The sequence below is a fragment of the Hippocampus zosterae genome, chromosome 14, assembly GCF_025434085.1.
Source record: "Hippocampus zosterae strain Florida chromosome 14, ASM2543408v3, whole genome shotgun sequence".
Taxonomy (NCBI): Eukaryota; Metazoa; Chordata; class Actinopteri; order Syngnathiformes; family Syngnathidae; genus Hippocampus; species Hippocampus zosterae.
In genome coordinates, this window is record NC_067464.1 from 15,970,198 (window position 1) to 15,995,458 (window position 25,261).

The following is a 25,261-nucleotide window of genomic DNA, read 5'->3' on the forward strand; positions in this document are numbered from 1 at the left end:
CTCATTGTTCTCACCAAAAGAGCCGTTCAAAAGAACGACTCATGGCCAAAGTCACCACATGAAGACAGTATAAGATCTCACATCTAAATGACTTCCATTGCTCAGTAAATCCCAAGCTGGGCGATATGACGATACATATCATCACGCAATGGAAAACAATCTAACATGTCACTTTTCTACTTACTACGGGCTTAACCCCCGGTGCTTAATAGGCCAGGTGTGCATGAATACTTATTGAAGTAGTTATTTTGAAGGACCGCTTTTTACATTCACTTGAGACACATCATTCTAAAGCGGGGGTCGGCAACTCCGGTCATCGAGAGCCACGTCTTGTTTTTTTTAAAGTTTCCCTCTTCCAAAACACATGATTCGAATGATCAGATCATCAGGAAAAGGGAAGCTTCTAAAACAGGCAGGACAGCGGCTCTCGAGGACCAGACTCGCTTATTCCTCTTCTCAAGTAACATTTCTCTTAATTAAGTAACTTGTTTGGGGGCTACTTTACTGTACTCACCTCTGAATGTGTAGTTAAGGTTAACAAAATACACAGTATGTTTCAATGTCATGGTAAAATCCAGCGGGGCAAACAACACCTCTTTACCTTAACCTACGTGTGGTGTTAACTTATACTATTTTGTGCTTCCAGTCATAAATGATCATTCCACTAAGTAACTCCATAAAAACTGAAATCTTTGATCTCATCACTACAAGTTGTGTTTGATATTTTAATGAAGTTCTCGTGAGTAATAGAACATTTGGACTTGTTTGGTGAAATTTTTAAAACATTACGTTGTGCCTGTTGCCATCTGCATATATCTCCAGCACCGTTTGCTTCCCTTGGGTCTTTTCAGGAACACCATTTGAAATCCTCCCCAACACCATTTTCCCTTGCACATTACCCATGGCCTTATGTCATATTTATATAGCTTGCTTGGCATATATTGCTTGACTGGGCAGTGTAGCGCAAGTTTTGACTTGGTTATAAATGAGTGGCAGATGCTTCACACTTCTGTGATTGCTGTCAATAAAACATTGTTGACAATCGCCTGGTTTGTATGTCAGGTGTTAAAGTCGGTCATCCGTGATGTGAAATTTTTGGAATGACATGGTGGAATGTAAAACTGTCCGAACAGACTCTACATCCCATTAAATGCTTGCAGATTTTTATTTGGGACACCAGCAGGACATCAAAAGACCAATGCATGTGTTGATATAATCCTGGGTGAGAAACTTCCAATTGATAATTGGTAAATTTGTGTCCCTTTCAAGTTTACCACAATGGTTATATGGGAATCATGAAGAGCAGCTCAAAGCAAAAACGTGTTATCATCAGATCAGTCCGGGATACAGCATATTTTTTGAGCCCTGGAGTCCTACTGGTGATATTTGAAAACAGACTTGGTTTTTGAAAAATCAACAATAAATGGAGGGCACTCATAGAGCACTTTATTGACATCATACAGCACCCAAAACAAACAAACAACAAAGCCCCACATTCACCCATTCGAACACCAATGGGATGGGGGTGAAGACGAGGATTGGTTGCTACTGTTGGATTAGAATGTGTCAGCAAACTCAGCACGTTGTACTTTTCATTATTGGATTCCTCCTTATCGGTTATTTCTTGGTCTTAATTATATTCTGTGCCATCGAGAGTTTCTGACACATATTCCCTAAATCTATCCCTCACTGTTGTTTACCTGCCCCCCCTCCCCCTCATTCGTGCGTTAACCAACAAAAATGTATCAATAACTTCACTTATGACATTAATCTGACATGGTACGACCACATGACAAACTGTTCAAAGTCTCACAAGTAAACATTTTTTAACTTGTGAGGCTTTGAAAGTTATAATAACATAAAAAGCATTACTATATATATATATATATATATATATATATATATATATATATATATATATATATATATACACACACACACACACCCCACTGAGATTTAACGAATGTAGGCTAATTTGTTTATAGCGTTGCATTATTCATCTGGTCGTTTTGTACTTTAACGGGAAGAGCATCTTTTTAATAGAAGTCTCTTAATTTCATCACTACAAATATAAGATAAACATATGAATCCATGTCATCTCCGCCCAACTCCTTTCAAGCTCCAAAAGTGAACGTTTACCGCTTCAACTTGGATGTCTTCATACTGGATGTCTTCAAACTGGTTACCAGCTGGAGGCTCCACCATGGTCGGAAAGCAGACAACACTCCAGCAAATATCGACGGTGTCCAAAAGTAAAGCTTATTTGTAAACCGTACTGTCTTTGGCGTTTCAGCGACAGCAGGAAGAAACATCAGAAGCGACTAACTTTTCTTCCTGTTCGGTTCACAACTAGATGCTGCATTACCGCCCCCTTAGGTTTTATATGGAATTACTTTTGATTGCGACATCCTGTTGTTGCTACACTATACTTCAGCTGTCTTTTTAAGCAATGTGTGAAGGAATGAAATTAATGCGTTTGGTTCTGAAATGATTGAGTGGTGTGGAATGGGAAATGCTTTATTAGTTGTCAAACAACTTGACCTGTTTCTGCAAAGCTTGTTGTGACACAAGTTTAGTCAAGTACCAGAATAATAACAGAGTGCTTAGACTGGGGTAAAATTCAACGACAATTTACTTATAGCTCCACCATTTGTATTTTGTTGACCATTTTAATGTGTCTATTAAGAGCAGAATGCGAGCAGGTTTACAGGTTTTTTGATGATCAAGGGTCATATTTGTCATGTCCTACTCTATTTTGTTTTTGTTTTCAGCAACAGTTGGAGTGTTGGGTGTGACCCTTCAGCGGTGCACAGGTGTCTCGTCTCGCAATCATGCTCCCGTGCATTTAAGGACACTGACTTCTATCATGCTTTGTCGGATTATTGCTCTGGTCAGTAATTTATGGTGAGATTCGAGACTGGCGAGGCACAGTTTTCTCGGAATAGGGTAGAAAAATATTAACCCGAAAAAAGATTAGCCTCGAATAAGGTCAAAATTAGTGATGGCAAAATGAAGCCCCATAAAGCGGTAAAGCCCTACAAGGAAATACTTCACACACACACGCTTTGGGCTTCAAGATGAATCATTTCCTCGACTACGCCATCATGTGGACAGGAAAATGTATAACATGCTTGGTACATGCAATAAAATGTTGGGGTGTAAATCATGCTCTGAACACATAATAATATGTATTTGTCAAATACATATTATTATGTGTCTCAAATACTATTTGAGGAGTGTTGTTACATGAATTGTTCTGTGTTACTTTGTCTATGTTTGTGCTTATGCAACAAGTTAAAATGTGAAATAAGGAGTTGAAATAAAGTGCTTATTCGTTTTTATTTCAAAACAATATTTGATCCAAACTTTTTGGACTCAGGCGGTTTCTTTTTTTGCAGAGAATTTCACCTGCTTTTGAACAAACTCTTTCGCATACTGATGAAGCAGGGGTGCATAGATATGTGATAGCACACGCTTCAGGGAAATTGATTTTTAAAATGTTTTTTAACCCTTAAGTTGTTTCAATTGATTCCACGATGGTCAACAACGTAGTAGCAACAAAAGGTACATATTTAAAATGAGGCCAAGTTTGCTGTTTATTGGAAAGAACTTTATTTTATTTTATTTTTAATTGATTTCGTTGACTAAATATGTTCAACATTCTTTTCATCACACTTTTTTTAAAGAAAAACAAAAATAGAAGTCAGTCGTTGATACGATAACTAAATTCATTGACAATGTCATCAACAAATACAAGACGCACGATTCACCGCAACGATGGAACGTAATTCAGGAGGACTCAACGGCGGGTGGGGGAAAATATTACATATATTAATACTTGTGTAAGCTTATGTTAAATTATTAATTATTTTCATTTTATATTTGAGCATTATATTATTTTATGTGATCGTATGTCAATTATATTCTGTTTAATAATTGTTGTAACATTCTTACGTTGCTTGTGTCTGATTGGCTAAAGAGAAGCAGGAAGTGTTTCGTGACTGAAAGGGGGTTGTGTTCTCGTTCATCCATTCGAAGCTGCAGACGTTTTTTTTCTTTCTCCATTTAATAAACTGCATTAAATGATTCCATCCCTCCTTTTGTCATTGGCAAAGAAGAGCCATCCACTGAAAAACAACGAACCCCTCAACTTACACTTGTGTTATTTTATGATTTCGTTTCTTTTTCCTCTCATGGGGGCGCTGCACAGCCTCACCTGCCTCCCCTGAATGCACGTGACACGTGACTAGTGGAAGACAGCCTTTGTGATTGTCCTTGGCCACTTTGAAAAATTGGTCATGCCTTTTGATCTCACTCATGCTCCCGCTGTGTTTCAAGCACTGAAGAATGATCTTCTCTGAGATATGCTCTGAGCTTTGTATGATCACAAGGATTCACCAATAGTGAGAAGAAAGCTATCAAATAATTCTAGATAACTGGTGTTATGCGGCGAAACAGCAGGCCAGGTGAAAAAAGAATAAAACGGCAATTCAGGAAGGAGATTTTCCAGTTTTCTTTATTTTCAGGAGTGACAGTTGAGCAGCCCACTGTAGCATATGGCCGTTTACCATACTGCTACACGATGTTACGGCAGTGTCGCAAAGCATTGGTGGGTTGGGTGACAACTGAGACCTGTGACATCAGTGGAATAAAAGACCGTTGAAAAAGCAAGTCGTGTCCTCACGTTTTTTCGGACACAACATTTTGGCGACGAAGATGGACTTTAACGCAGCTCCCCTCCCCTCGTTCCTTGCGCTCCCCGGTGAGCCACCAGTCCCGTGGTCCCGCTGGTATGACTCTTTTACAACATATCTGACGGCGATCGGACTAAACGAGGCAAGCGACGCACAGCTAACGGCTATGATAGTGCACAGCTTGGGCGTCGAAGGGCAGCGCATTTTCCGTACTCTCGGACCCGTACGGACTTATGCAGATTGTGTCGCTTTATTGGTTGGACATTTCGCTGCTCCGCAGAGTGTGATAGTCCGGCGCATTACCTTTCGCCAACGACGGCAACACACGGGCGAGCCGGTACACCACTACATTGCCGATTTGCGGTGCTTAGCGGGCCTCTGCAAATTCGTCCGCTTGGAGGAGGAGATGATTCGGGACCAATTAGCGGAGCACACGATTGATCCCAAGCTCCGGGAGAAACTGTTACTGTCGCTGGACGACCTCCCGCTGTCGAAGGCTGTGGAAATGGCGTTCCAACTCGAGAATGTAGCACACTTAGCAGCGCGGCTCGCGAATCCAGGCATACCCACCGCTTCACGCTCTCCTGTTCTGGCTCAGATTGTCGCTCCGACCGCTCAACCCTCAGACTCCGCCTCCACCTACGACGGTGTCGAGGTAAATGTGGCCGGACGTCAAGGGGCCGCCACACGCAGACCTTGTGCCAACTGTGGCTCGGCCTCACACCCCACGCGCGCGCCATCTTGCAAGGCCACCGGAGAAAGATGCCAGCGCTGCGGGAAGATGAACCACTTCTCCAGGATGTGCCGCTCTGCCCCCACACCGACAAACCCCTCATCCCGCTCACCTGACTGGTCGGGCCTGACCACCATTCACTCCGTGGGCTCCGCCGCCAAGCCATTCAAGTGGTGCTGTCACGTTGTACCCGAAGCGACAGAATAATCGCTTCGTGTACAACCAAATAACTGAAAGTGGATCCCCGAAATAGCAGGCACAGAAAGAGAACAAAGAGAACAAAAGGACAAAAGGAGTCTTTAATACAAACACAAAATTACCTGACCGGGAGAATAACAAAAAGCGCTGGTCAAAATAAGGACCTGGGATAAAATAAAGAGAACAACAGAAAACGCTTGCGGAAAAAATAGCAAGGAGGGTCTGATTGGACAATGCTATAAATTTCACTCGAAAGAGGAATAACGACGCGCAATAACAGCCGAAAGGCTAAGAGGCAATGAATAATTCGAATAGGAATTGGGCGAGAGAATTTGGCACGGCGTGGAATACTACGGCAGTGAGTAGACTGCCAGAGCGTCCAAATAAAGGCTGAGTAATTAGTCACCAATGGGTGACAGGAGTGTAGGCGGCAGGCAGGAAGCCTGCCCCCTGCTGGCAAAAACGGGACGTGACAGGTGCACAGTGCAACTGGACGGCGTGAGCTTGCCACTCCTACTTGACGCTGCAGCCTCCAGGTCTCTGTTGAACGTGTCCACAGTTAGACGGCTATTTCCCCGGCTCTCGATTAAGGCCAACGCCGAAGACTTGTTTGGCTATGGCCACGTTAAAATTGGCATGGTGGGCACCGCCACCTTCACCGTGCGCTATGGCTGTAAAACTCTCCCTGCTTTCACCTTCCACGTCTCCCGTCATGGCGCCAACCTCTTGGGCTTCGACTTGTTTGGCTATGGCCACGTTAAAATTGGCATGGTGGGCACCGCCACCTTCACCGTGCGCTATGGCTGTAAAACTCTCCCTGCTTTCACCTTCCACGTCTCCCGTCATGGCGCCAACCTCTTGGGCTTCGACTTGTTTTGCGCACTCGGATTTTCCATCACGGACAACGTAGGCGCCACAATTTTGACGGTGACTACATCCTGGCAGCACCGTTGGCCATCGCTCTTTACAGGTTTGGGCTGTCTCACTGCCTTCAACCATCAGCCACTCATTGATCCTACTGTGCCCCCCGTGACCCAGCCTCTTCGCCGACTGCCCCTCGCCCTGCGTGATGACATCTCGGCCGAGCTACAGAAACTCCTCAATGCTGGCATCATTGAGCGGATTGACGCGTCCCCTTGGATCTCCAACCTGGTGGCAGCAAAGAAAAAGACGGGTGGTCTGCGACCCTGCGTTGACCTCAGAATGGCTAACAAGGCAGTGATTCCTGACAAATACCCACTGCCCACAGCGGAGGAGTTGGCTGCCAAGTTCTATGGGTCCACGGTGTTCACAAAACTGGACCTGTGCCAAGGCTATCTACAGGTTCCCCTCTACCCTGACTATGGGTCCACGGTGTTCACAAAACTGGACCTGTGCCAAGGCTATCTACAGGTTCCCCTGCACCCTGACAGTCGTAACCTTACAGCCTTTGTGACCCACATGGGAGTTTTCCACTACACCCGCATGCACTTCGGCCTCAGCTCTGCCCCCAGCTGTTTTCAAAAGATCATGGCCACAATCTTCGCAAGCATCTCGGGGGTGGTTGTTTACCTGGATGACATTGTAGTACATGGTGCAACGTGTGACCCGCATGATGACCGCCTCTCCAAGGTGCTCGATGTGCTGGCGAGCCACAACCTCACCCTGAATGGGGAGAAGTGCATCTTTTCGGCATCGGCTATTAAGTTTGTGGGATTTCGCCTGTCTGCTGATGGCCTGAGTCCACTGCACTCCAACGTTGATGCAGTATTGCGCCTGCCAGAGCCCTCGTGCCCGGCAGAACTGTCCACCTTTCTGGGCATGACGGCTTTTTACTTGCGCTTCCTCCCCAACTACTCTGATACGACCGCGCCACTGCGTGCCCTCCTAAAGCAGGACGCCTTGTGGTCGTGGACGCCGGTATGCTCAGCAGCCGTTCGCCGGCTCAAGACACAGCTCACCTCCCCACCAGTACTCGCCCATTTTGACTTGGAAAGCCCAACATTCGTGACCTGTGACGCATCCAACACTGCAGTTGGGGCTGTGCTGTACCAGCTCCATCACGGGACGGAGCCCCCAGTAGCCTTCGCGTCAAGGTCATTCACTTCTAGACCCAACACTCACCAAGCTCCGGACCTTCATCCGTGAGGGCTGGCCCGCAAAGGTCTCAGGGTAACTTGCACCTTTTCACCGGGTGAAGGGTGAGCTTTCTTGTTGGAACGATGTCTGTGTGGCTAGGGGGCTCTGTACTGTAGTTCCTTTCACCTTGAGGCCCCGCATCCTGACCATGGTTCACGAGGGTCATCTGGGTATCGTGAGGGTCAAGCGACGCTGCAGGGGCCTGGTCTGGTGGCCAGGTATTGACAACGATGTGGAGACCATGGCCAAGGACTGTTCAGCGTGCCTCACAAGCGGCAAGACTGGCCACACCCCCCCCCCCCCCCCTCTGCAACCCGTGGCGTGGCCGGCCGGCCCATGGACTCATATCCAGGTCGACATTTGCGGTGAATTCCATGCCATGCCTCATCACCAGCGTTTCCTCCTGGTGGCATACGACCTCGACTCAAAATGGCCCGAGGTTCTGGCTGCTGGGTCTATCACAACCGAGGTCATCACGGGCTTCCTATCCTCTCTTTTTGCACGATGGGGCGTGCCTGACATTATCACGGCGGATAATGGGTCTCAGTTCATCTCAGCTGACTTCGCAGCTTTCACGGGAGCGAGGGGGATAAAGCATATCAGGACCACCTTGTATCACCCCCAGGCCAACGGGGGCGTAGAGAGATTCAACCAAACCCTCAAGAATGGACTAAGAGCACACCTGGCGGACGGCCTTCCCTTCTCTTCCACACCACAGGGCACTCTGTTGCATTACAGAGCAACACCTCATGCCACGACTGGCACCTCCCCAGCTTTCCTAATGCTGGGACGCGAATTGCAGCTGCCCCTTGATCGCCTCCGTCCTCCAACAAGAGCCACTCCAGCATCAGCATTCTCTCCAGCCAGCGGGGTGGCCAATGAGCAGCAGCGGATGAGGCGGCGATTTGATGAGAAGCACCGGGCGAAGCAACCCGCACTTTCTGTGTCAGATTGGGTCCGCATTCGCCGGCCCGGCCGTTCACACAAACTGGACTCATTCTGGACAGCGCCGGTCCAAGTTACTGCTCAACTTGGACCAGCCACCTTCCGTCTGGCCGACGGGTCACGTTGGCATGCCAGCCGCCTCAGGAGATCGGCATCACCTACTCCTTTGAGTGAAAGAGCTGTACCAGATCTGGACCACTCCGACAGGGACTACGATTTTCCTGCTGCTTGTCCTGGGACACCGGTGGGGCGCCTTCAAGAACATGGTGAACCGGCTGTGCCCGAGGGACCGGGGCCTTGTACAGCTCGGGTCCGCCTCCGACCTCGTTATTTAGACGATTACGTGACTGAGTTCTAGCTAGTGCTTAGCCTGTTGCGTGGCAGAATACCCACAAGGCTAAGCGGGTAAACCGGCAGTCTACCTGGTTTGCTCTGCTCAGGAAGGGCTTTGTTCTGTCTAGTTGTTTGTGATTTGAGAAGTTTTCCAGATTCCATCAAGGGAGGGGGTAAATGTAGCATATGGTCGTTCACCATACTGCTACACGATGTTACGGCAGTGTCGCAACGCATTGGTGGGTTTGGTGACAACTGAGACCTGTGACATCAGTGGAATAAAAGAGCGTTGAAAAAACAAGTCGTGTCCTCACATTTTTTCGGACACAACACCCACGTGTAGCACTGCTCTCCAAGTTGTCTGGCCCCCAGTGACTTCCTCATTCATCTTTTAAAGGGAGTTCACTTGAGCTTCAGGCCAATCAGGTCCAAGCAATAATTGGCCCTTCCAGGTGGTTGAAATTACCTCATCTGAAACAATTAGTGTTCTACAAAGTGCATTAAGTACACCAGTTTTGGATGGAAAGAAATGTGCACATTTCTTCCATCAAAAATCCACAAAAAACTGAATTTTTAATATATGTCTTTCGTCATCATGACAACTGGGTATTGTAGATCTGGAATGTTTTCCCTATTTGTCATTGTGATGGTTGTATAAAGCACTCCTTGCGCTTTATAGGTATACTGTATGTAATTTCCAATGTTTCCAGCTTGCACATGTAGCTGCTGTCCTTTTCATCAAAGTGAGTCGTGAATTAACTTGTATGAAGTGTTGACTGATAAATACTAATTGCGCTTTTAAGACCCCTCTGGGCCATTTCGAGTATTTGGTGATGCCTTTCGGGCTTACTAACGCTCCTGCCGTATTCCAAAACCTCATCAACGACGTTTTAAGGGACATGATAAACATTTTCTGTTTCGTTTATCTGGACGATATTTTGATTTTCTCCCAGTCATTACAAGAGCACCAACAACATGTTAGGCTGGTGCTACAGCGTCTATTAGAAAACCGGCTCTTCGTCAAGGCAGAAAAGTGTGAATTCCATGTCCCCGTCATCTCCTTCCTGGGGTTTATTATTGAACGGGGTAGGTTGCGAGCAGACCCTATTAAGACGCAGGCAGTCAGAGACTGGCCGGTTCCTACTAACCGCAAGGAACTGCAGCGCTTTTTGGGGTTTGCAAATTTCTATAGACGGTTTATCCGCGGTTATAGTCAAAAGGCGCTTCCCTTAACCCGCCTTACTTCTATTAAGACCCCATTTAAGTGGGACCCTACCGCGGATGCTGCATACGGAAACTTGAGGCGGCGTTTACCAGTCCCCCCGTACTTCAACATCCTGACCCCGATCTTCCCTTTATTGTAGAGGTGGACGCCTCGGATTCAGGGGTGGGGGCGGTGCTGTCACAACGCTCTCCGGTCGACCAGAAGCTGCACCCCTGCGCCTTCTTCTCCCGTCGACTCACAGCGGCCGAAGCCAATTACGACGTGGGCAACCGTGAGCTGTTGGCTGTTGTCTCTGCCTTGCAAGAGTGGAGACACTGGCTCGAGGGGGCAAAGGAACAGTTCACGGTCTACACTGACCATAAGAACCTCGCTTACCTCCGAACCGCAAAAAGACTAAACTCCCGTCAGGCCCGGTGGGCCTTGTTCCTCACCAGGTTCAATTTCATTCTCACATACTCCCCCGGGTCGAAGAACACCAAGCCCGACGCCCTTTCCCGTCTCCACGACCCCACGGGAGGGGATCGGCCCCCGGAAACCATCCTCCCGGTTCAGTGCATCGTGGGGGTCGTCCAATGGGAGATTGAGCAACGTATCCAGACTGCCCTGGAGGGGGTTCAGGTACCGGCGGGGTGTCCAGCGGGGAGGCTGTTCGTGCCTCCGCCCCTGCGGTCTGAAGTCCTGCAGTGGGGTCATGGGTCCAAGGTGGCATGTCATCCAGGGGTGAACCGGACGGTGCAACTCGTCGCCCAGCGGTTCTGGTGGCCGGAGCTCCGGAGCGACGTGACGGAGTTCGTCAAGGCCTGCACCTCCTGCGCATGCGACAAGTCTTCCAATCAACCTCCGGCAGGATTGCTCCAACCGTTGCCCATTCCGCCTCGTCCTTGGTCCCACATCGCTTTGGACTTCATTACGGGCCTTCCCCCATCCCGGGGTCGAACGGTCGTGCTCACGATCGTGGACCGCTTCTCCAAAGCAGCTCATTTTGTGCCCTTGTCCAGGTTGCCGTCGGCGCTGGAGACCGCCGACCTCCTGGTTAAACACGTTTTCCGCCTCCACGGCATTCCTACTGACATTGTGTCGGATCGGGGGCCCCAGTTTGTGTCTCGCGTCTGGAAGCGGTTATGCCGGTCCCTCGGAGCTACTGCCAGCCTGACCTCCGGCTACCACCCCCAGTCCAACGGACAGGCGGAGCGCGCCAACCAGGATCTGGGGGCGGCCCTCCGCTGTGTGTGCCTCCACCGTCCCGCATCATGGGTCGACCACTTACCATGGGTGGAGTATGCACACAACACCCTCGTCTCCTCCGCAACCGGCCGATCACCGTTCATGACAGCTTACGGCTACCAGCCGCCACTGTTTCCATCACAGGAGGGGCAGGTGGAGGTCCCTTCCGTTCAGCACCACCTTAAGCGGGCCCATCACGTGTGGAGAGAGGCCCGGGCTGCGTTGTCCCGCACTGTGACCCGGAACCGGCAGATCGCAGATCGTCGTCGGCGCCCTCCTATGTGGTGGGACAAAGGGTGTGGCTGGCTAGGAGGGATCTTCGCCTGGCCGGCACGTCGGCGAAGCTGGGACCCCGATTCACTGGAGCATTCGAGGTCGAGGCCGTCATCAGTCCAGCTGCAGTCAGGCTCCGGCTGCCACCCACCATGAAGGTTCACCCCGTCTTCCACGTCTCCCGACTCAAACCCGTGTCTTCCAGTGACTTGGCTCCTTCTCCCACGCCGCCTCCACCTCCGCGGGTGGTCGATGGTGGCCCAGTGTACACAGTGCGTGCCATCCTGGACTCTCGGCGCAGGGGCAGGGGTTTCCAGTACCTGGTCGACTGGGAGGGCTACGGGCCGGAGGAGCGGCAATGGGTGCCTCGCTCCTGGATCCTTGATCCGTCCCTTCTGTGCGACTTCCACACCTCTCATCCATCCAAACCGGGGGGTCCGCCGGGAGGCGTCCGTTGAGGGGGGGGTACTGTCACGTTCCGTGACTGTCAGCAGGTGGGGGGGTTTTCCCTCTGCCTACTGCACACCTGTTCTTAATTCGAGGGTGATTATCAGGCCTTTATCAAGTGGCTCTGGCAGCTCATTCTCTGCCGGAGAATTCCACGCCGTGCCATATTCTCTCGTGCTCTATTTCGCTATTCGTTATTGGCTCGTTGCCTTCTTGCCTTACGGCCGATACTCTTGTGATTTCGCGTTTAGACTCTAACAATTGTACTTATCGTATTTTCGCCAATTCAGGCCCTCCTCGTGTTTTGTTTTCCGCGAGCGTTTTCAGTTTTTTTTTTCCTTCTTTGTTACTCCTGGTCCTTATTTGATCAGCGTTTTTTGTTACCGTTTTTCCCTGTCGGGCTCTTTCTGTTTTTTGTCATTAAAGACACCTTTTGTTTGACAAGATTTTTTCGTTGTCTGCTTTCCGGGGATCCAACCCTTTACTTCCTTGTTCTGCACGGAGCGATCCGTTATCGCTTCGGGCAGAACGTGACACCAACGTTCTACACTTGTTGTGGGAGTATTGTTTATTGGCATTGCTATCCTCACTGTTCCTTGACTTAGTGGCTTTTTGACCTCGTCGTGATTTCGTGTATAGTTCTCGGTACCAAGTTTTGTGTAAGTACCTTTTTATTTTGATGATCTGGCTTTTGTGCGTGTACTAAGTGTTACATTGTTTTTCGTTCATAGTTTGCGGGCTTTCCTTTCCTTTCTTGCCCTTTTGTGCAAGCACCTTTTGTTATTCGTTTGGATTTAGCTCCTGCTCCTCATTGTGGACCAGCGCTTTATGTTCTCGCCTTATTTTCGGTGCGATTAAGACATTAAATTGTCTTTACGTCGGAGGCCTTGTTTCTGTCTACGTTTTTTTGGATCCCCCTCCCAAACTCGGTTTATCCGAGTCCCTAACACTTCTGAGGATAATTTAAGTCCTGGATAAAAAAAAGACCCTAGCACATAAATAAGCATATGACAGTTACAAGAAGTCACAAGACACAACATGTAATGAGAGGGCGGGTGGATGGGAAGGGATGTGGGGGGCGACCGTGACGCAGTTTAACTGACCAGCTGCACGGTCCCCGATGTGCTCTGCAGATAATACTACGTCACGGGAGAAAAGAATCGGAGCGATGAAGATGGTGATAATAAGGATATGTATGCCCGTGTGATTGTCCAGCTGTGAATGTGTATGCGTGTACAGGTCATAGCTGCTTTGTCGAGATCTGCTCATCATGAAGACAGTCCCGGCTTATCAGTCCATGGCCGAGAAGGAGGGGGGTGATTTTGGGGGCCCTAGATTCCATGCGTACATCCATCCAGGGGAAAGGCCAGATAGCGGTGTTTGTTTTGAAGGGACGGCCGCCAACAATTTCAGACAGCCTTGAGTCTGTGGTCTGTATCTCTTCACTGGCGCCGATCAGCCCGAATCTGAAAACTCTTTCCACAGCGCTGATTCCAACTTCTCCATGTTGTTGTCGATCGCGCGGAGTCGCTCCAAAACCGCAAAAATATTGCAGTTTAGCTCAGTCCCCGCTTGAGCCTGAGTGTTGGACATTCGCGCCAAACCATCCAGAATGACCGGCAGCCTCTTCACTTCCAATAAAGCTGCTCCTGTCGGTTGAATTTTGCGATAGAACAGAAAGCTGCCAACACCAAACAGCAGCATACCTGTTATCAAAAGGCCAATAATGTAGATGTCTTCCACATCCTCCACGGACAGTATTGCCAGGCACACTGGTCTCCACTTTCTCCATGGATCCAGGGCGTATCCGGCAGCAAATGTCCCCGGAGGGCAAGCAGGCTCCCCACTGCCTGCTCTTTCCGTCGAAATTTTTTTTGTCGGTTGCATAGAGAGACCAGCCAACTAATTCCATGGTTAGTTCTTCAGATGAAAATACAGTAGGAAGCTAGGAAAAAGTTTGACAAAGACAGCACAAAGACTTAGTGCCGAGCAGGGAGAGGGTGCGGGGTGGGGGCAGGAGCTGTGCAAAAAGCGTCCGCCTTCGTCGAGAGCCAAGCAGAAATTTACTTTTATATTTGGACCGTTTAATACCTCCTATAATTTGTAATATGTCATAAGAAGTCATTTTAAAGTAGGATGTGTAAGCACAATCAGCTTCAAAAGTAGAACCTAATACATACTAGTATTGACCAGGGGTGTCCACCCAATGGTAGCCCGGAGACTGGTCAATTACGAATGCTATAGGGGGAAATCGGGTGGAAAAAAGTTGTCTATGTGCGCCGCACCATATCATAAACCACTGGCCAATGAGTAGGCGGGGGTTTGCTTCTGCGTCCCTGACGCCTGGAGCGCCTCCAGGTGAGGCCGCGGATGCGGTCACCCGCTTAACCCCTGTAGAAAAAAACGCAACAATTTCTTAAGGTTACTGTGTACATACATCTACTGATGCCTAGTCTGGACACATCATCAGTGATGTTCCTGGATTCACTGGACGTTTCGGGTCTTTCAACTATCAGACGCCCTCCTCCAGGTGACCGTAAAATAATCTCCATATTTTTATGAGCATTAAACACATAATAAGAGGCCAGACAAAGAGAGATATTGATGCGTATTTGCGTAATTACGAGGAGAAATACTGCAGCTCAATGGGCTTTAAATAGAATCATACCAAATCATATAAATGGGAAAATATATATGAAATTATTTCTCAAGTCAGCCGCTAAAAAATGATCATCGGTGGCAGCTTTAGGCCCAATGTTGCGCAGCCCAAAACACAGGTAAAATGTATTCTCTTGTGGCCGCTTGTTTTCAGTATTACGGAGGATTCACCTTTTTTATTTACAGTCCGAGTGAGGAGCAAATCAAATGTGCATGGGTCTTTTTGGTTGTCTTTTTACACTGGCTCAATTCTTCTTGCCGGAGCTTCCAACTTCGCACCATCTACTCGTCGATGCCAAGATTACGGGCAGCAGCTCGATTTCCTTCTTTAACTGCCAGAGTGATGGCTTTTAAAAGCTTTATCATATGCTTTTCATCTGGTATTCTCCATGTTGATCAGGTTTAGAAGAAAGACTGAAATAAGGAAGTTGTGATTACGGTAATCATACAATTTCATTGGACTCCTGTGTACTACTCATTCATTTTATTGGTCGACTGTTGCCAGGTAACACATTTTTCCCCGCTACGGCGAAAAGAGCGGAAGTTGTGATTAGTCATAAGGGGTGTTCACACGGCACACATTTGCTCCGGCGCTGCACCGATGTATTTTGTTGCGATATATTTAGCACCGCAGCAAATTGTGTGGGGCGTTCACACGTACAAAGCCGCTGAGCGTGTCAGCGTCGGTGCAGCCCCACTTGCGGAGCAAAACGAAAACAACGAAAACAAATGAGCTGTCGTGTTGGTTCTTTTTAAAACATACACAACTCAAGCAAGCAACTGCTGTACAGGCACATCCTTCTCCTTCTCGGTCTCCGTGCCTTCAGCTCGAGAGTGACCGCCCCCGAAAACGTAAATCAAAGATGACACTTCAATGACACTCAGAAAAGCAAACATGTAATGCGCCAAACAGAAAATCAAGAGAGGAAATCACAAAATAAATTATATGGGGTGCGGGGTGTGTGAACACACAACAAAGGAACAAACTACACTAACAACTCCGAGACAGTCCAGTCTCCTACTAAAGGAAAGATGTTACTAGCCAAGTCTTGTGTCGTTATTAAACAAACACATGACGGAAGGCCGACAGAGCACGAAAGCAACGCATTTTCGCCGTACATACGCTTCACAAGCATTTGCTCTCGAGCAAATTTAAGCCAGTTGCATTCACACGTGCAAATTTACATCAGTGCTGCTTCGCAAACGAGCATTTACTGCCGAGCAAATTTTTAAACCACCTCCCTGAGGTGGATCAAATTTGGTCTGGTGTAAGCTGTTTTCCGGGGCTACGCCGGAGCTAATTTGCACATGTGAACATACAATCTCATTGGACCTCAGTGAACTACTCATTCATTTTATTGGTCCCTGTTTTTCCCGTGATGGAAAAGAAATAATTAAAAAGCCACTTAATATTAAACTCGTAAGAGGGAGCACATAACTCTGACTCTGGCATCCCTTCACTGGCTCCCTATACATTTTAGAGTTCTTTTAAAGATCCTCTTGTTTTCAAGTCTTTAAATGGCCTCACTACACTTCACCTCTCTGAGCTCTCTGGAGATTGAACATTTTCCGTTGCTGGTCCCTCTCTTTGGAATGACCTCCCACTGCACGTTCGTCAAGCCCCCTTTCCGCACATCTCAAAACTTATTTTTATTCTTCGGCTTTTGACTCAGCATGAGACTTGATTTTTAGCAGCAGGAATGTCCAGTGATGCAAAGTGCGTCTCACCAAATTTACAGACATGATGTGGGGCAATATGGCTCAGTGGTCAAGTGGCCATCTTCCTACCCAGAGGTTGGGTGTTCAATCCCCAGTCAATGTGATCATGTCAAAGTGTCTTTCTGCGAGATACCAAACCCCCAGTTGCTCATCAGTGGGTAAATGAAGAAAAAGCGTGAGAGGTAGAAAAAGCACTATCCACTAAAAGTCCATTTACCATTGAACTAGATCAGGGGTGCCCATTATGTTGATCCTGATCTACCGATAGATCCAAGACAGGTCCAAAGAATGGTAGATCGGAGTGTTGTGGAGATAAAAAACAAACATTTATGTGTCTTTGTACATGTTAGTAATATATATATATTTTTGTGTTAATGTACGCTGCACCCTAATCATCCTATCAGTCTCATTTTCACCCAAAAATATTTAAAAAATAAAATGAAATATTTAAAAAATAAAATGAAGCAGGTAAATATTAAATTTACGATGGTGCGTGATTACGTCACAGGAAGTTGTTAGTGCTCAGCAGTCTGCAATTGCACCTTGTGATCAGAGCTGTTGCGCTCTATCTTTTATCGTCATTCTTCTCATTCAGAGTTTGCTTCGTGTACAATTCACCGAGGGCACGGGCAAAGAATAGGAATCTAGGAGGGCCCAGGGAAGCACTTTAAAACGGTACGTGTGAGCTACGATAGTTAACAGGCTGCAAAAGTGCATCGCATGCCTCAGTTTCAGGCTGTTTCTCATCATGGCGTGTGTGTGCGTTTGTGTGTGTGCGCGCGCGCGCATGTGCCGGTAAGGGTAGGTCCCGGGTGGTTAGTTGATCGAAAAGTAGATCTTTGGTTCAAAAGGTATCGGCACCGCTGAACTTGACGATTACCCCGGCACATTATTTATTACAATGTGCCTATTTTTACACTAAGTGTAGACTACTTTCTGTTCTCAAATTGTTGGATGAGCTGGGAGCGAGGCAACGAACACCATGTGCTGGCATGCCCACAGACACGCAACACGGCCCCAAACATGCATGACGAGACTTGTGCTGGCACAAAAATCAAGTCATGCTGGTTTTTACACTGAGCGCACAGGCGTCAGTCTACCAAAATGGGGCCCTTGCACATGATTCCAATATATGAGAGTGTTACTGTCTAGAACTATCCTAATTTACACAATTACATAACATATACTGTAATATTACATAAAGAAGTGGAAAATATTGAGGGCATTAAATCAAGTACTTTCTTGGCACATGCTCTTTCTTTAAATTAGTGGTTTTCAAAGTGGGTGTTACCGCCCCCCAGGGGGCAATATGAACTTTTGAAGGGGTGCTGGCAAGGAAACAGTCGGATGGGGGTGTTGAATTTGTGAAGCGGGTGTTGGAGCAATTACAGTAAAATGTGACATTGGTGTTGCTGGAAAGGCCGCAAAAACGGGACGATTTAATTAAGCGTTCTCCCAATCGCTGCAACTCGACGTACGTGCCATTTTGTAAGCCTGATTTGTGTTCCTTTTTCTTGATTTCCATTTTGTAATCCTACCAATATCAATAATTGAGTTATCAGAAGAACAATAGCTTTTGAGTCATAACATTTCGGCAATCATTCGAAACCATTGTTCGGGAAGACTCAATTAGATTCGCATTTCTGGTCAACGATGAGCTACATATGTATGGTGGGTTTAAACTCTCCAATCTCTAAATTAAGATGTACCAGGAATAACTTCTGTGTTTTTAAAACTATATACGCTTGTTTTCAAACATTTTTTTGCCTAATCTCAATCGGAGTTTCTAATTATTACTCAATTTTATGCCTCAGAAAACAGTTTGCATATTTTTCTCCAGGGATAACCATGGCAACCCCAGACCATCGAAAAAGAAGTGTGGGCAATACTGTACTCTGTGGAGTACTTGAAGTATGCATTTAGACAATCACCGACCAATCCACAACAACCCAGGTGCTTGGCTTGTAAGCAAAACCTTTCTAATGAAGCAAAAAAATAAAAAATTCAGTTCAAGGCGTTTGTGATTGAAAAATAAATGTTCACCATTTTTGTTCATTAAAACTTTTTCATACTCTTGAAATCGTTTGTGATTGAAGAATCAACCAATTCTTATGACATTTGACATTATCGTCATTCTGGTGTTTGTTGGAAGGGGGGATGGGGGGTGGGAGGGGGCTGGCATGTTGGTCTGACAGTGAAGGGGTTGGTGGCAAAAAAAGTTTGAAAACCACTGTTTTAAATCATTAGTCAACCCCAGGGTGTATTCACACCTACACTGTTTAATTAAATGGATTCGCCGACGCGGTTACAAAATTTAGAAAAATAGCGTTGCAGAACGTGCATTCAAAGACCTCCTCTTGACATCCAAATTATTTTGCAGCTCTAATTACAGCAGAAATGGGCAGATTAAGCATGCAACATGTAGGAATTCCATGCTTTCCGCCATTTTTGGGTTTGTGGTATCGGTGCTGCCCTCCTAAATTCTGTCCAATGGGGGCATTGATCGTCATACGCGCCAATGTGTTTACGTCATACAATGTGTATGAATACAAGCCACACCAACCAAACCGCGATTGGTCCGAACCAACCGAGCGGCCCAAAAGACTTTACACTTTGAGATGCATTTTTATGTATAAAAAGTGGTGTCTACTCTAATTTCAAATAATATTCCAATACTGCAACATGGGTTACGTATTTAGTATTTGTTTATACAGGTATCATATCAATGCATACATAGTCTCATCCTGTAATGCTACAACAGGACTTTCACTGTCCCATTGAGATGTTGAGGTCCCCTGTGACACGTCACTGGTTTAGTTTTGTTGCTGGTCTCTCCCGGTTGTTGTTGACAGTCTCTTGTCGCCGATGTTTTTTGCGTATCATTCTGGAAAGATCCTTATCAAACACTTCACCTGAGCGAAGTGCAGACACCAAGTCATCAAATTCACCTCCTTCATCTCCTTTCACATTTATTTGCGCCTTCTTTGCCTTCTGCTCCCTGTCTCTCTTCATCTGGAGAAAATCAGAAAAAAACAAGACATATTGAACTTTATTTCACTATTAAATAAGACTGCATGTGTAATATTTGTCTATAGTCTAACCATTGCACTCTTAAGTAAGTAAGTCATAAACTCTTCAAAATCACGTCTTAAAATGAAGTGCTGAAATGCGTAATAAATTATCATTGCATGTAGACTGTATGGTGGGGTCGAATGCAGCGGCCCCTTACATTACTTCCGTTTTATTCATTTCGAAAACTGCATGAGGTTTTATTTTGAAAAATTACCAGATTATCTCTTACATCCGTCTACAGTATGTCACAGGTCAAGGTGCACTTGTCGGTTACCGCTGAAATGAAACCCAGGAGCGAGCAAAATGAGTAAAAACCAAACGTCTTTTGAAAGTTTCTTTGGGAAGGGGAAAAGGCCCAGCCAGGAGACAGAAGAGGAACCTATGACTTCCAAGAAAAATAAAGCTCCATTTAATGGACAGTGTCAGAGGTCCTACTTAAAATACGGATTTATCTCAATAGGAGATTCCCACGCACCAAGCCCACTCTGAATGATATGTGGCGATGGTGAGTCGTATTTTTCATTCACTTTGTATTTGCGTTATATCTTATTTTGAAGGCACGATTAAACATTACCATAGCGAACCAAGAGTGGTGCGGCCAGATAGCACTTTCCTCGTGTCATGAGAAAATACCACAGTTTTCATGCAGGTAATGTCATATTATTTTGTTGTTATTTAACAGCCACACCTTCAACGCCGGTGCATGAAAATATTGTCTGACATTAAACCGGTCAGTGGGACCGCTGGTCTAATCTATTCAAGTCCCATGTAAGCTCTTGTAGATCAGGTAAAACTCAGCAGTGGCAGTGCAATGATAGCATTCTCCAACCTTGGCCTCCAGAAGTGACCGTTTTTCTTCCTCCTCCTTGTGTCTAGCCATGTCCTCATTGGCCTGTTTAGCCTCTGAGAAAGATGAGAGGAAAGTGTCGAAGGTCCCAAAGAATTCATCAGGCTGAAGCTTGGACGAGTCTTCGCCAAAGTGTTGCAGCGCTTGGCCAAGCTTGAACCATATAAGGTGCAAACACGATGTGAGTTCAACAAATAAACACTTGAATATAAACAAACCCTGTTCAATAGCAAATAATTTTGGAATTGAAAAAAGGTTTTTCATTGAACGGATGTTTATTTGCTTTACATTCTTCAACGTTGGGGCTCCTGGCTCTTCCATTTGAAACCTGCCTGTTTTCCTCCCCCTTGGGTGCGTGCGCGTGTGCGTGTGTGTATACAGTGGTACCTCTACTTATGCATGTCTCTTCACACGAAATTTTCAAGTCGACACGCCTCCATAGGAAAATATTGCCTCTTGTTACGAAAGAAATTTCAAGACACAAAAGGCCTGCAGCTACAAGTTTCCTGGACGCAACATACTTATAGCTGCGCTGCCATTGGCTAGTACCGAGCATCATCATGGAATCCCATTGGCTAAGAGGGACCTCTCCCGTGTGTAGATAGAAAGTGTTGAATTAGCGTCCTCGCTATTCGCCCCTCGGGCCATGAGGCGTTCCCATAGATTTAACCCTGAAAAAGTGTTCACCACTCCGGCGATCGCAAGATTGTTCAAAGCTGACAAAAGCATTCCGTCCTTGGATCAGTACATGACAGGACAACAGTAAAAAACTATTTCTGAGAGAGAACATGAACTAAAGAGGGAAAAACAATGAAGACGCAGTTAAAAGTTAAATGACCATCATTTTGATTCTTTCCTCTATTTTGTTTTTTACATTATGCACAACTGTCATTTATTGTGCTATAATCTAAATGTAACATGTATTTGTTACATATTTTGAATACTTTTTTAACATCTATGTCAGAATTCTGGGAGAGAGCGGTGAGGTGGGGGGAACTTGGAACAGATTTACATGGGAAACACGTCTCTACTTACAAAATGTTCTCGTTAAGTAATTTCTTCAATTTCAAAAGTAGAGGTACCACTTGAAGTGTGTCTTCGGCCCGTATTTAGTCTTGCCTGTATAACTCCCTCATGTCCGCAATGAAACTCTGTTTTGTAACCAGATGTGTCCCTGAAGCACACCAACTTATCAGTTAACCTTGCTGAACTGCTTACTGGAGACTTTGTGGTGACGTCCAGGGCATAGGAATGCGCCAGTTGATACCAGCTAGAATCGGTTTAGACAGAAACATATTGCCGAGTGGCAACAGCTTCGACACAACAGCTTCGGTACCACCATTCTGATAATATAAATATGTTGTGAGTCCTTTGTGTCTTTGGTCATTCGTTGGTGCCTGGAATATTCTGCAAATAACAGCTTTGAAGAAATTGTTCATCGTCTACAGCCTGTATTCGGAAAACTAACATTCTCACCACCCGAAATTAAACGAACACGCGGAGGAAAAAAAGTCCACCCTCCTCCAACACACTGTAGTATATAAACATAAATATATCGTCAAATATCTTGACCTACACTGATGAGTCTCTTTGGTGTTTCATCAAAGATGTCGAAGCAGCCGTTGCCTCCTTTAATTTTTCCCATTTTAAATGGAGACACTAACTGTTCAGTCTTGGATGAACTCATCTGAACTTGTCATGTCTGGTAAATAGAGCTCTGTTAACTGTGGACTTGATAAAAGACAATGGGCCTACACCAGTAAATGACATGGCTCCCGAAACCACAACTGACTGTGGAAACCTCACATTGGACTTTAAGTAGCCTGAATTTTGTGCTTCTCCAGTTTTCTTTATGACTGTGGGACCTTGATTTTAAATGATATGGAAAATGTACTCTCATCTGAAAAGAGGACTTGGGACCATGGGCTTCAGTCATGGAATTCTACAGCTCTGGCCCTTGTATGCAATGTCTACATGTGGTGGTTCTTGATGTATTGACGCCATGCTCAGTCAACTTCTTATTAAACTCATCCAGATATTTGAATCACTGTTGCTTGACAATCTTTTCAAGGGTGCGGCCATGCCTGTCACTTGCGCATCATTTCTGACCACAGTATCCTCTTCCTCTGATCATGTATCATCTGTGAGCATCCAACGTCTTTCACAAATTGTTTTGATTAACATGTTTTCATACCAATCAAAACAACATTTAACATTTAAACCAAAACATTGAAGGTTTAAATGTTAGTTTTCTGCACAGACGTCAAATCAGCAGTCGTCCCCATGATTCTGATGCCTACTAAGCCAGACTGAGTTCATTTAAAGGTTGGGGAAAACTTCTGCAGGTATGAATTAGCTGGTAAGATAGGGACACAACAAGCCTACACTACAATGTTGAACTTTTTCATGTTATTGGATCTGTTTTGTTTTTAAGGGTTGGCGTATTTTGCTTAGTGTGCGATGACACACAAACAAGTTTCACTTTTTGAAACAGATGATTGAAATAAATGCTGCAATTGGCTGGCAACTGGTTCAGGGTGTCTCCCCAACCACTGCCCGGAGACAGCTGCCATCGGCTCCAGCATGCCCCGCGACCCATGCGAGGAGAAGCGGATTACAAAATGGATGGATAGAGGGATGAAATAGACTTTCCCTCAATTTTTGAGCACCCACCTTATATTTTGGTAAAGGCTTACGTGACACTTTTCTTTCAATCTTGAGACTCTCATGTCATATTTAATGTCAACATCCTTACAAAAATAACATGCAGTGAATAGTTGCTTGCTTACCAGATCTTTTGCCTCAACAAATGACTCTTCAACCTCAGACAAGCTGAAGGATGCCACAGTGAGGAACTGCCTGACGACAGGAACAAATTTATCATTTGGGCCAAGAGAGGTTTGACTTTGCTGGTACTGTAGTTCCTGGAAGTGGAGGTACACACATATACTGTACTATAAACTGTAACACACTGAAAATATACTGGCGGTGTTTACAGATTTTAACTACTGTATATGTAAATTGATTTATTTCAGCTCCTATCAGAACAAAATTCAAACAAGAAAATTGTGAATCATTTGCATACGGTCATGTCACAGCCTGTTTTAGCAGTGTAAACAGTACACACATCTGATGGTCATACCATGTGCTCAGTGAGCTGACTGCTTTCAAACTTTGCCTAAAATTTGGTGCCTCCACGACAATACTGTATGCGATCATTTACTTTCCACTCGGAAAAATGGGTTTGCAGACCAAAGGTTAATGCTGCAGAAAACAAAAGTTCCATTTGCTTCCACTGCCGTTTGAGAACCGCAACCTGAAAATTCAGAACCAAATTGAATGATAACTTTGCATATGCAAAAATGGCCGTGCTTTCTGCATCAACTCTTCTAAAGTTAAGCCATGTTTTTAATACAGTAAATATTCCCTCCGACCTCTGTCAAATGGAAATTCCCTCACCCGGAATAAAAACCTATGCATTAAAATTTTGACTACAACATTACATTAACGATCAATTCATAACACCTGGAAGCCATCCGGAAGCCTGCAGCAGCGTCAACTCAAGCAAGTCCTGCTCGATACTGCTGAATAACTGTGTTCGCGTCGCTATTTACTCTCATTGGATCCAAGATGGTGACATGTAAATGACTCTATTGGCATGAGTTTTACTGGAATTGCAAATAATTTTGTATTTCCTTCATTTACATTTACATCCTGTAGATCATGGCATCCAAATGAAGAGGAAGGGTAATGACTGTGGAAGAGAGAGTGGAATGCATCCGGTTACCTGCTAAGAGTAAATTGCTTGTAACTCGACGGACAGTCCCTGCTGCGGAAGACGAAACCACAAACAAAAACAATACAAACTTGGCGTGAGGGAGCCCTCTCTCAGCTACAGGACTGCTTCTCAAGGACTGAATGGGATTTATTCTCCAACCTCAACCTGCAAGAGTACACTGACACCGTACTCTCTTACATCAAAAACTGTGTTAACACTGTCTGGTCAGGGTTTTACCAAACCATAAACCCTGGATGAACAGAGAAGTCCAGTATCACTCTCTACTAAAAAACCCCAACACCGCCTTCAGATCAGGGGACAGGGCCCTGTACAGCGCGGCCAGGTCAGACCTGAATAGAGGCATCAGGGAGGCCAAAGCAGCCTATAAGAGGAAATTAGAGGACCACTTCGCTGTGAATGACCCCAGGAAGATGTGGCGGGGAATAAATCACATCACAAACTAAAAAAACAGAAACGCGGTGAATGCGAGGACTGATGCCTCACTGGCAGAGGAACTTCTTTGCCCGCTTTGAAGCAGCCAGAACCCCAGCAGTCACTCCACACACACCACTCCCCAGTACTTCCACACTGACACTTCAGGAGCACAAAGTGAGACGTGTGCTAAAGTCTGTGGACCCCAGGAAGGTGGCTGGCCCGGACGGCGTACCTGGTAAGGTACTAAGGGCATGTGCAGACCAACTCGCTGGAATTTTCACCAGGATTTTCAACCAGTCTCTGTCGCAGGCCATCATCCCATCCTGCCTCAAAGCCTCCACCATCATTCCCGTCCCCAAAAAATCAGCAGCTCACAGTATCAATGACTACAGGCCTGTTGCACTTACACGCCTGTAGCCATGAAATGCTTAGAAAGACTGGTCTCGCAGCACATCAGAACCTGCCTGCCTCCCACTCTAGACCCTTACCAGTTTGCCTACAGGGCAAACCGGTTCACCGAGGATCTTATAACCATAGCACTCCACACCGTGCTGAGTCACCC

At 46.1% G+C, this 25,261-nt stretch overlaps 3 protein-coding genes across 5 annotated transcripts in view; 1 reads left to right on the forward strand and 2 right to left on the reverse strand.

The window, feature by feature from the left end:
* The window catches only part of LOC127614445 (mitogen-activated protein kinase kinase kinase 7-like), a 74,528-nt gene extending 72,184 nt beyond the window's left edge, over positions 1 to 2,344 (reverse strand). Inside the window, exon 1 of one of the 2 annotated variants that reach the window (XM_052085765.1) lies at positions 2,140 to 2,343. In XM_052085765.1, the coding sequence (XP_051941725.1) occupies positions 2,140 to 2,205 (66 nt within the window). In that variant the 5' untranslated portion in view covers positions 2,206 to 2,343. Of the gene's footprint in view, positions 1 to 2,139 lie in introns of both variants that reach the window. The other variant, XM_052085766.1, reaches the window with a different exon arrangement.
* Positions 1 to 25,261, forward strand: part of LOC127614454 (G-protein coupled receptor 135) — a 131,102-nt gene that overhangs the window by 1,659 nt on the left and 104,182 nt on the right. The gene's annotated exons all lie outside the window — the stretch shown is intronic.
* Positions 19,249 to 25,261, reverse strand: part of LOC127614398 (disheveled-associated activator of morphogenesis 1-like) — an 81,523-nt gene continuing 75,510 nt past the window's right edge. Inside the window, exons 24-26 of one of the 2 annotated variants that reach the window (XM_052085686.1) lie at positions 23,276 to 23,410; positions 20,469 to 20,639; positions 19,249 to 19,579 (exon numbers count right to left, since the gene is read on the reverse strand). In XM_052085686.1, the coding sequence (XP_051941646.1) occupies positions 19,373 to 19,579; positions 20,469 to 20,639; positions 23,276 to 23,410 (513 nt within the window). In that variant the 3' untranslated portion in view covers positions 19,249 to 19,372. The remainder of the gene's footprint in view (positions 19,580 to 20,468; positions 20,640 to 23,275; positions 23,411 to 25,261) is intronic. The other variant, XM_052085687.1, reaches the window with a different exon arrangement.